We start from the raw sequence: 11,929 nt of genomic DNA, 5'->3' as shown, positions 1-11,929 counted from the left end.
TATGGTTCCGCGTTACACCAACGCAGAGCCTACGGTGCAGGGTACGCCGTAAGGCTGATTTATGGTTCCGCGTTACACCAACACAGAGCCTATAGCGCAGGGTACGCGGCGACCCGCACCAATGCGGTCTTTTTTTTGCTATTAAAACATGATTTGTAATGTGAATTTGCAAAACTTAAACTACAAATAATAGTTTTTGACGTAACATCAGAGATTGTGCATGCTCTCTGTGAAAGGATGAGTCAAATCGGGTCGCAGCTGCTTCAACTGTGATTCCTTCACGAGGAGCGACCAGGATTTCAAACACGCTTGATTTTCTTGCGACCTCTCGATTCGTGATCGGGAGCTTGTCGTGAGGTGTTGTGTTGTGTACAGTGTGTACAATTTTAGTTCCAGTGTTACTATGGTGATCTCATATGTTCTTTGTAAGTAATGGTCTGGTGCTGCTCACTGCAAAAATAAATTGTAGCCTGGTGCAAATACCTGGCTGGTTCTTATAAACGCCTGGGGTCCAAGTGGATTTAGCATATTAAACGCCCGGGCTACTAAATGGTCATCTACGGTAATAATTGTATTAATAAAATTTTGATTATCACAATTATGTTATCTTTTTTATTAAAATAAATTATAATTTAACCATTAAAGATTCCTTTAATATATTCAAATATTTTTTCTTTGAATAATAATTTTACACAAAAAAAAATATTATCTTGTTAAAATCCTCAAAATTACATCTACACCTTCTCCCTCATTACAAGAAGAAAGAACAAACAACAACAACCACAAATATCATTATTTTGTCTCATATTACATTTGTGGGAAGTTATTACATTTACAAATTTTCACCTTCCCATATATGTAATAATTTCCTGCAAATGTAATAGTTATTACATTTGCAGGAAATTAAGTATTACGTTTGCAGTCGGCAAATTGTATTACATTTGTGGGAAATGTATTACATTTGCGGGATTATTACATTCAAAGCTGCAGATTTGTATTACGTTTGTGGTTTATTACATTTGTGGGTTGTTATTACGTTTGTGTCTGTAACAGGCCCTGCTCTCTATGGAGAAGAAACTTGTCATAAAAAGTTCACACAAAATGTATATACAAGAAATAAAACACTGCATGTGATTATAATGTTGCTATTGTTGATTCCATTTATTCAAATACAGAAGTGATACTTTAGTACATAATTTGCCTGCTTTTTGGTATATGTCTATTTTGGAGTTTGTTATAAACCCCCCTGGAGAAAACTACACCGGCTGCCACTGAAATACATGAATATATATGAGACATTTTTTTAAATGCTGGAAGACAGAAACAAACTGAGCTGAAACTATGTCCATCTTCATCATCATCACGGTCTAGTCAGAGTCTGTCCACACAAACTAGTGCTGCTTCAACTCTGTGGACCATCAGGACACGACTCATCCTCTCATCACAAAAACCTTCCTGGTCTCTCAATCCATTTCCATCTGTAGAGGGAAAAAGAAAGAAGAGAGGAGATAAAGGAGTGTTAGCAGAGATCCCTCCATCAGCTGTAGAGGAAGAAGAAAGAAGAGAACAGATAAAGGAGTGTTTGCAGAGATCCCTCCATCAGCTGTAGAGGGAAGAAGAAAGAAGAGAGCAGATAAAGGAGTGTTTGCAGAGATCCCTCCATCAGCACATCCATGACTTCAGAATTCAGAGCTGCAGTGGAGCAGCTGAGTGTCTGAACATCCTGGAAGGCCGTCAGCTGGAATATACTTTTATTTCTGGACACGTGAACACCAGCACAACACTGGTCTACAACAAACATCTGGACCATCTGATTGGCCGACTGCTGTCTCTGTGTTTCTGTCCAATCCTGCAGCCTGTCATCATCCTCCTCTCACAGCTTCATGAGGAAAGCAGCTGCTGAGAAGCTGTAGCTTTACTGGAAACACTGATCTTTTGTTTTGCTGCACCTTTAAAATGTTTATACTGTACATAGAAATACCACATTTTTTTTATTGTTTATTTTTAATACCAAAAGCAAAATTACCGGAGTCAAATTCCTTGTTGGACAATGTTTGAACCTGGCCAATAAAGCTGATTCTGATTCTGATTCTGATGATGATTTTAGTAGAAAACTGCTGGGAGCAGCCGAACCGATTCCAACCTCCACTGACCTGAGAGTCTGCAGCTTGTAGTCTGCACTGTCCATCAGATCAGAAAGCTGCTTCACATCTGAAGACTTCAGGTCGTTCCTTCTCAGGTCCAGATGTTCCAGATGAGAGGGATTGGACTTCAGAGCTGAGGCCAGAGAAGAACAGCTGATCTTTGACAACTTGCAGGCCTTCAATCTGAATAAAGAATAAAAGATGTGAGCTGAACCACCAGGATGCAGGTTAAAACAGTCCAACAGAACCAGTGAAAAAGATCTTCATCAATATTCATGACATCATTATGCTGCTCCAATAAAGACGTAGTGACTTCAGCTCTTCAACTCTGCAGCTCCACCAGTGGATCCATCCATACAAACTCATGTTGTGCAGCCAAATGATTCAGGGTTCCACACAAACAAACATGTCAGGATGAATTATGGGACAAATGTCAACTTATTCATTTGTATGAAAAGAAAATGAAGCATTTGTTTGAATGTCAGAGACACAAACCATGAAGAACTGATGTCTAATATTTCATGTGGGCGGCAGTAGCTCAGGTGGTAGAGTGGGTCGTCCAATGATCGGAAGGTCGGCGGTTCGAATCCCGCTCTATCCCAGTTTGCTGTCGTAGTGTCCTTGGGCAAGACACCTTACCCACCTTGCCCCGTGTGAATGTGTTTGAATGTGTATGAATGTTGGTGGTGATCGGAGGGGCCGTTAGGCGCGATATGGCAGCCACGCTTCCGTCAGTCTGCCCCAGGGCAGCTGTGGCTACAATGTAGCTTACCACCACTGGAGAGAATGTGTATGAATGAATAATGATTTCTGTAAAGCGCTCTGGGTGCCTAGAAGGGCGCTATATAAATCCAAGTCATTATTATTATTATTAGGGCCCGAGCACCTTCAGTGCGAAGGCCCTATTGTATTTGCAGGAATTCTTTGTATTATTTTTTTTATTATTATTATTATTTTTCTGACAAAAGGAAGGCCTTTTTGCCCCCCTAAACGTGCCCAAAAAGTCACCAAATTTTGCACGCAAACCAGGCCTGGCGAAAAATTTGATATTTTATGGTTTGCATTAATGGGAGTGGCAAAATGGCTCAACAGCGCCCCCCGGAAAACTTTGTGCCTCAAGCCCCACGATACGGTTTGTCGTACATGCACGAAAATCGGGACACACCTGTATCATGGGGCAACTTAAAGAAAAGTCTCTTGGAGTCATGCCCGAAACCGAACAGGAAGTCGGCCATTTTGAATTAATCGTGTCACTTTGGCGCAATTTATGCCATTCCTTCGGCAGTTAATACGGCCCGAACCATAACGTGCCCCCAAGTGTGTTATACATCAAAATGTGCGTCTCCATCCTGCGACAACACGCATTACTTTTCTCTTTCAAAAGCGTTACCGTGGCGATGCTAGATGCCAAAAAGCGCGCCCACCCTTCATCTGGTTGGTTCAGACCGAAAAAACTTTGCGCCTCAAGCCCCAGAATACGGTGTGACGTACATGAACGAAAATCGGTACACACCTGTATCATGTCGCAACTTAAAGAAAAGTCTCTTGGCGCCATGGCCGAAACCGAACAGGAAGTCGGCCATTTTGAACATTCTGAATTAATCACGTAATTTTGGAGCAATATATGCCATTCCTTCGAGAATTAATACGGCCCGAACCGTATCGTGAACCCAGATGTGTTATACGTACAAATGTGCGTCTCCATCCTGCGACTACACGCATTACTTTTCTCTTTCAAAAGTGTTACCGTGGCGACGCTAGACGCCAAAAAGCGTGCCCCCCCTTCATCTGATTGGTCCATATTTGATAGTTCCCCAAAAGGCACCAAAATTGGCATGCAAGCCAGGCCTGGCGATAAATTTGATATTTCATGGTTTGCATTAATGGGCGTGGCCTAACGGCTCAACAGCGCCCCCCGGAAAACTTTGTGCCTCAAGCCCTACAATACGGTTTGACGTACATGCACGAAAATCGCTACACACCTGTATCATGGCACAACTTAAAGAAAAGTCTCTTGGAGCCATGGCCGAAACCGAACAGGAAGTCGGCCATTTTGAAATCTGATTGGTCCATATTTGATAGTTCTCCAAAAGTCACCAAATTTGGCATGCAATACAGACTTGGCGATAAATTTGATATTTCATGGTTTGCATTAATGGGCGTGGCCTAACGGCTCAACAGCGCCCCCTAGAATACTTTTCTCTGCCATAACTTTTGAATGGTTTGACATAGGAAGTTGTGGGTGGTGTCATGGGACTCTGTATGGAGTCTTTGAGCTTCGTTGGCCTTAATTAGCCCCGCCCCTTCTTCTGATTGGTTGTCCCGATTTTCTGCTATAACTTTTGAATGGTTTGACATAGAGAGTCGTGGGTGGTGTCATCAGATTCTGTATGGAGTCCTTGAGCTTCGTTGGCCTTAATTAGCCCCGCCCCTTCTTCTGATTGGTTGTCCCGATTTTCTGCTATAACTTTTGAATGGTTTGACATAGAGAGTCGTGTCTGGTGTCATCAGATTCTTTATGGAGTCCTTGACCTTCATTGGCCTGAATTAGCCCCGCCCCTTCTTCTGATTGGTTGTCCCTTTTTTCTAATATAACTTTTTAATGGTTTGACATAGGAAGTCGTGGGTGGTGTCATGGGACTCTGTAATGAGTTCTTAAGCTTCATTGGCCTGAATTAGCCCCGCCCCTTCTTCTGATTGGTTGTCCCTTTTTTCTGCTATAACTTTTGAATGGTTTGACATAGGAAGTCGTGGGTGGTGTCATTTCTGATATGCTTATGGGGGGCGGTGGCCGTGAGTGCGAGGGCCCGTTCATCGCTGCTTGCAGCTTTAATTATTATTATTATTATTATTATTATGTAGTAAAATTAGTTAAACAAGTGTTAAACAAGCAGATAAACTTGTTATTGTAACATGTTGTGTTTGAATATCTCAGTACAAACATTAGAATCTTAGTATTTGCACAGAAGCAGAGCTGGACTCGTTACCATGGAGATGTCTGGTGTGCAGCTAACCTGGTCTGGACCAGAATAACAAGCAGGACTTCTTCATCCTGCTGCTCCGTCTGATCAGTCAGCTGTCACTCTGATCAATCATTCATTTCATCAATACTTATTCATCATTTCTGTGTTTCCTCATTTTCTTCATCATTTTACAGATAAATTACAATTCAGCATCAGCAGCATCATCTTACAGGCTCCACATAGATGAGAATGAGAAAGGTGATGGCAGCTTTATTTCACTTTTCTTACATCAACACACGTGTATTTATATTTAGTTTTACACTCTGAAAACCATAAAAACACTATAAAAAAGATTATTTGTTGCACCTTATGTCTTGCTGTCACCTGGATTAAATGATCTTAACAGACTTGCTAAGACATGATATTAAAAACCTAGAAAGAGATGTTTTCAATGTTCAGAGTTTTATATTTGGTAAACTTGTATTTGTTGAAATGAAATTTAACTTTAGTCAAAGGAAGCCAACGTTGGTTTGACTGACTTCAGCCACAGTAAGAAGTTATTTAGTAAATGATCTCTATAACTCACATGTTGGACGACTACACATTCAGTCTGTCCACTGTTGTCTGTCAGACTCTCTGAGTTTATTAACAGCGTCTGGAGGACATTTCTGAATGTATCAGCTGTTTAAACTCCTCGTACGTTTCCATTAAAAGCTGTTGTTCACTCGGTAAAACATCAGCGACACTCGTCCTCCATTTGTGAACCAGGACATCTGGGACCGACCTCACGGTCTGCTTAAGACAGACGTCAACGTGCATGTACAGGGATTAGTTCAACCTGGCTTCACATAGCTGCACCTCCTCATCCTGGATCGTCTTCCTGCAGCAGATTCATCCAGGATGAACTTAGGAGGAGATGTCAAGCCTTTCTCACACATCCTGGACATCTTCTTTCTACTTTCATGCAACAAACCTCCCAACTGTCCCAGAAAAACTACACCAAGATGATCAACCATGAAACTAATCCAACCCTGGAAAACATTTGAAAAAGCAGCAGAGAAAAGCAGCTGGAGATGAAATCTGGAATACAATATTGTAGCAGGGTGAGTGCTATGGGGCCCGACCGACAGGACAGAGAGGACACGGGTTTCAGTGCACAAACTGATTTATTTGCAATCACACCCAGGACACACGTGCACAACCACCTTCTCCCACAGCAGCCCAGAGCTCCTGTGCAGCCATGCCTTATGAAGGCAGGCAGGGTGGAGAGGTTAATGGGACACACCTGTGACCCATCACCTGAGTGGCTGCTGCTCCTCCACCCTGCCACAAATATGTAATCCTGGATCAATCTGGGGACTTTATATTCAGTTGGTTTCTTAAAAGACCTTAAGATCAAGACATAATTGACATTTTTCTGAATAGAATCCAAATTAAAACTAAAGTTGCAAGCAGTGATGAACGGGCCCTTGTGCATGCAATTTTCATCAATTATGGTCAAAGACTCAAAACTAAGTCCGATGACACCACCCATGACTCTTTACGTCAACATTTATTGTTGAAAATAGGAACTATGAAATATCGACCTATCAGAAGACACCAGCACCGTTTCCCTCCCCGGGGGGTCCAGCACCGTTTCCTCCTGCCCGGGGGGGTCCAGCACCGTTTCCCCCTCCCCGGGGGGTCCAGCACCGTTTCCTCCTGCCCGGGGGGGTCCAGCACCGTTTCCTCCTCCCCGGGGGGTCCAGCAGCATTTTCCTCCCCGGGGGGTCCAGCACGTTTCCCTCCCCGGGGCGTCCAGCATCGTTTCCCTCCCCGGGGCGTCCAGCATCGTTTTCTCCTCCCCGGGGGGTCCAGCACCGTTTCCCTCCCCGGGGCGTCCAGCATCGTTTCCCCCTCCCCGGGGGGTCCAGCACCGTTTCCCTCCCCGGGGCATCCAGCATCGTTTCCCCCTCCCCGGGGGGTCCAGCACCGTTTCCCTCCCCGGGGGTCCAGCACCGTTTCCCTCCCCGGGGCGTCCAGCATCGTTTTCTCCTCCCCGGGGGGTCCAGCACCGTTTCCCCCTCCCCGGGGGGTCCAGCACCGTTTCCTCCTCCCCGGGGGGTCCAGCACCGTTTCCCTCCCCGGGGGTCCAGCACCGTTTCCCCCTCCCTGGGGGGGTCCAACACCGTTTCCCTCCCCGGGGGGTCCAGCACCGTTTCCCTCCCCAGGGGGTCCAGCACCGTTTCCCCCTCCCCGGAGGGTCCAGCACCGTTTCCCTCCCCGGGGGGTCCAGCACCGTTTTCCCTTCCCCGGGGGGTCCAGCACCGTTTTCCCCTCCCCAGGGCCTCCAGCACCGCCAGAAGGCACCCCAGGCTGCGTGGCGAGCCTCGCCAGGCCTGGGCATCACGACCCACCTATCCCAGGCCGGCGAGTGAACGCGGGTGATGTGGGGCCCCCTCCCGACCAGGGTGTTGAGTGCATGTGATTAATGCCATAAAAACAGGGAGGGGGAGGTCAGGGTATCATACTGACAATGATCCCCCCCTCCAGAATTAAGTATCATTGTTAAATGTATTTATTAAATGATGAATGTGCAGTGTCTACAGTGTTATTAAAACCCTGCCACGCCCGCCCCTGCACCCCCCAGCCAGGGCAGGCCCGATCACCGGAAATGCCCCCCCCCCCGCTCGCCCAGCGACGGAGGCCCAAGGCAGCAATGCCCCCCCAGTGCAGACAGTCACCCCCCACCCAGGCAGGGCCGGGCCCTCCGAGCGTGACCCCCACAGCCCAGTCCCCCCCAGGGAAACCGGAGACGCCCTAGCCACAGCCCCCTGCCCAGTCTCCCCTGCAGCCACCCCTCCCCCACTGCCATGAGGTAACCCCCCCTATACACCCCCAGGGCCCCCACCGGCCAGGGACAGGACCCCACGGCCTCACCCACCGCCCCCCAGGGGCCACCAGAGGCCCGCGCCCCAGACCCCCCAAGCCGACCCCCAACCCCAAGGGCCACGAGATCACCACCCCCCCGCCCCCACTAGGTAACAAAGCCAATAATCGGGGGCCACAGAGAGTGCAATTCAGCCGAATGTTGTTCAGTGGAGGCAGACATTATCTCACTACTAATATGATCTGATAAAAGATTCCTAAAGTGGTTGATACATAAACTGGACTTTTGTTTCCAATTCACTAGAATGGTTTTCTTTGCGATACATAAGGCGGTGAGAACCAGGTTTAACCAGTTAGGTTCCATTTGAATATCTCCCACGTGTCCTAATATACATATCGTGGGGCACACTGGAATTCTGTAGTTGATCCATGTGGATAAATCCTCACAAATCTCCTTCCAGAACCTCTGTACCGGTGTACAGAACCATAAAGCATGCATATAATTATCTGGGGTGTTCTCTGTGCACTGTGAACAGATATTAGAGGTGACAAAGCCCATCTGAAACATCCTTTGTTCTGTATAATTTATTCTATGAAGAACTTTGTACTGTATAAGTTGTAAGTTTGGGTTTTTAGTCATAGTAAATGTATTTAAGCATATTTGTGACCAGGAAATCTGGTCGGTGTCAAGAGATAGATCCACCTCTCATTTTGAAATCTTTTCTTTAAAAGCTGAACATAATTTTATTTTATTAACTATGACAGCCTAGGGGAGATATTTATGCCTAAATATCTAATGTTCCCAGATTGTAATTTAGTATTGGCTATATTCCTAAAATTGCAGTTAACACACAAAACAGTGGATTTAGACTAATTAATAGAATAGTCAGACAGAGATGAAAATTCCTCTATAAGTGCAATTGTCTGTGATAGTGAAGTTTGTGAATTCTTGAGGAAGAGTCGTACGTCATCCGCATAAAGACTTATTTGGTGCTCTAATATTTTGCATTGTATACCTTTAATATTTTGATTTTGTCTAATAGCTGCAGCTAAAGGTTCAATAAATATTGCAAATAGTGAGGGAGAGAGGGCAACCATGTCTAGTGCCTCTTTGCAAGTTAAAACTTGTAGAGATTTGATCATTTGTCCTTACACATGCCTTGGAAGAGCTGTATAATATTTTTATCCAGTCAATAAAAGATTCGCCAAATCCAAATTTATGTAAAGTTGCCAATAGAAACTTCCAGATTACCCGATCGAATGCTTTTTCAGCGTCTAAAGATATAATAGTAGTTTCATGTTTGTTGATACTTGAATAATCTATAATATTAAGTAATCTACGAGTATTAGTAGAAGAATGTCTACCTTTAATGAAACCTGTTTGATCCGGATATATGATAGAAGGGGTGATTCTTTTCCGACGTTCAGTAAGGGCCTTGCTGATAATTTTAAGATGTACATTTATCAATGATATTGGGCGGTAGCTCGATGGGAACAAAGGATCCTTATCCGGTTTTAATAAAAGACAAATATTAGCCGAATTCATATTTAAGGGTAAGCTTTTATTCTCCCTAACATTTAGGATCATTTTATAAAATGTTGGTGCTAATATACCACCCATAACTCTTTAAGCCAAACCATTGAAAAGTTGGTCAAGAACTCAAAACCGAGTCCGATGACACCACCCACGACTCTGTATGTCATACCATTCAAAAGTTTTAGCAGAAAATAAGGACTATCAAATATCGACCAATCAGAAGAAGGGGCGGGGCTAATTTACACCAATTATGGTCAAGGACTCAAAACTGAGTCTGATGACACCACCCACGACTCTCTATATCAAACCAATCAAAAGTTATTGTAGAAAATAGGATCTATTAAATATGGACCAATCAGCTACTAGTATCACTTCCTTTTTAACGTTGAAGTTTGACGCTGCGCCACGGCCACCCCATTTCACGAAAACTCATGATTTTGATAACTTTTCATCGTTAGCGTCTTTTGTGTCTCCTGAGCGAGTTTTATGTCGAATGGACGATCCTGCTAGGAGGAGTTCGTTAAAGTACGACACGTGAAAATGGCATAAATTGCCCCAAAATTACACGGTTAATTAAAAATGACCGACTTCCTGTTGGGTTTCGGCCATGGCGCCAAGAGACTTTTCTTTAAGTTGTGACATGATACAGGTGTGTACCGATTGTCATGCATGTACGTCAGACCGTATTGTGGGGCTTGAGGCACAAAGTTTTCTAGGGGGCGCTGTTGCACCATTAGGCCGCGCCCCTTTTTGAAACTATTAGAATACGTAATTCTTCGCCACATGGGACTTGCGTGCCAAGTTTTACAAGTTTTCAAGTAAGTTATAAGCTCAAAAACGCAATTGTTTTCGGATAAAATTATAATAAGCGTTGCGATTTCAATAGGGCTTCACACAAGCCTTGCTGGTGCTCGGTCCCTAATATCACATTTCTAGTATTACCTCTAGTATTTAAATGTTGGATCCAATGTATTTTTCTTATTTCCCAGTTAATTCTTGTTTGTTCAGATGTTTTATTCCAGGTTCAGACGCATCTGTGGTTCTTCAGTTGTTCCTGTCTGATACATTCAGTTGTTTTGTTTTTATGTCATAAATCATAAGAGGAAGTTTAAGAATAAACAAACTATGAATGGACTAAAACAGTGAAGAAGAACTCAGAGCAGTCAGATGGTCAGTGTGGATCAGTAGAAGATCAGCCTGATGTCTGCAGGTTAGTGTCAACACAATTTTCACATCATATTCATCTGAACACACAACTAAAACATGTCTGACCCCAGATACTCCAGTCTGCAGTCTGGACTCTCCAGAAATCCACACAGATGTTTCACTCCTGAATCCTCCAGGTTGTTCCTGCTCAGGTCCAGATGTTTCAGAAGTTTCAGGTGGGAGGGGTTGGACTCCAGAGCTGAGACCAGAGAAGAACAGCTGTTCTTTGACAGACCGCAGTTCTTCAATCTGAACAAAAAGTAAAACATGTTCAAGTCTCATCAGAGAAGTGTTTCTTCAAATATCAACTTTGTCATCAGGTCCATGTGGGTCACCACCGTATCTGGACTTTATAAAACAGGTTTTACACTTTTGTTACATCCATGATGTGGGTTCCTGGTTGTTCCTCTGACATGTTCACCTTTACTGAACATCCTGAGCTTTTCTGGTCCAAGTCTGACACTAGATTAAGATGAAAACACCAACATACACACCAATCCTTTTGATTAGTGTTGATGTTCAAATATTGTTCAAAGCAGCAGTTTAGAGATCAGAAGCTGATCTAGCAACAATTATTAACATTATTAACACCAGAATGGATCTGTGGAGAACTGCTGGACTTTATATCATGTGTCCAGTTTTATATCATTTATGCAGGATTCCTGAGGTTTTTATCATAATGATCCTTGTATGTTATAAAGAGTTAAAATTATGTTTTCTGAGAGCAGAAGATATTAAAATACTTTACTTTTAGTAATGTGTCATTTATAATTTGACCTAACTTGCAAACACCTAATAATTCTGTTACAACTGAGTTTATCATTTAATATCTTAATTTTAGTTAAAGATAAGAATGATTGAATTATGTTTATTTATCCGACTAATTCAACAAATTCTGTAGTCTGTGTGAAAATAAACATCAGGCGGTTCTGTATCGCTTGCACTTGAAAAGTCTTTGCTTGAACAACTAATGATCTGCTTGATTAAAGGACATTTCTGAATTAAACCCACACGGGAGGATCTAAGACACTTCCTGTCAGGACGATCACTTTGACGCTCCACCTGTAGCCGTCAGTCCAACCTGTCCAGGTCTGAGGCCTTGTTTACAGAGTCACCAGCGTCATGTGTGACACCTGTGTTTACGGTTTGTTTGGCCGCTGTGATCATGATGGCGTTGACTTTTGGTTAGCCGCTGTCTCCGAGGTGGTGGT

General features: G+C 43.9%; 1 protein-coding gene across 1 annotated transcript in view; it reads right to left on the bottom strand.

The window, feature by feature from the left end:
* Nucleotides 1-1,463: 1,463 nt before the first annotated feature.
* Nucleotides 1,464-11,929, bottom strand: part of LOC133444515 (NACHT, LRR and PYD domains-containing protein 3-like) — a 32,790-nt gene continuing 22,324 nt past the window's right edge. Inside the window, exons 9-11 of the mRNA XM_061722356.1 lie at nucleotides 10,785-10,967; nucleotides 2,144-2,327; nucleotides 1,464-1,478 (exon numbers count right to left, since the gene is read on the bottom strand). Coding sequence (XP_061578340.1) covers nucleotides 1,464-1,478; nucleotides 2,144-2,327; nucleotides 10,785-10,967 — 382 coding nt within the window. The remainder of the gene's footprint in view (nucleotides 1,479-2,143; nucleotides 2,328-10,784; nucleotides 10,968-11,929) is intronic.

Source organism: Cololabis saira, chromosome 5 (assembly GCF_033807715.1).
Source record: "Cololabis saira isolate AMF1-May2022 chromosome 5, fColSai1.1, whole genome shotgun sequence".
Lineage (NCBI taxonomy): Eukaryota > Metazoa > Chordata > Actinopteri > Beloniformes > Belonidae > Cololabis > Cololabis saira.
This window is presented reverse-complemented; position numbering and strand designations above follow the sequence as displayed.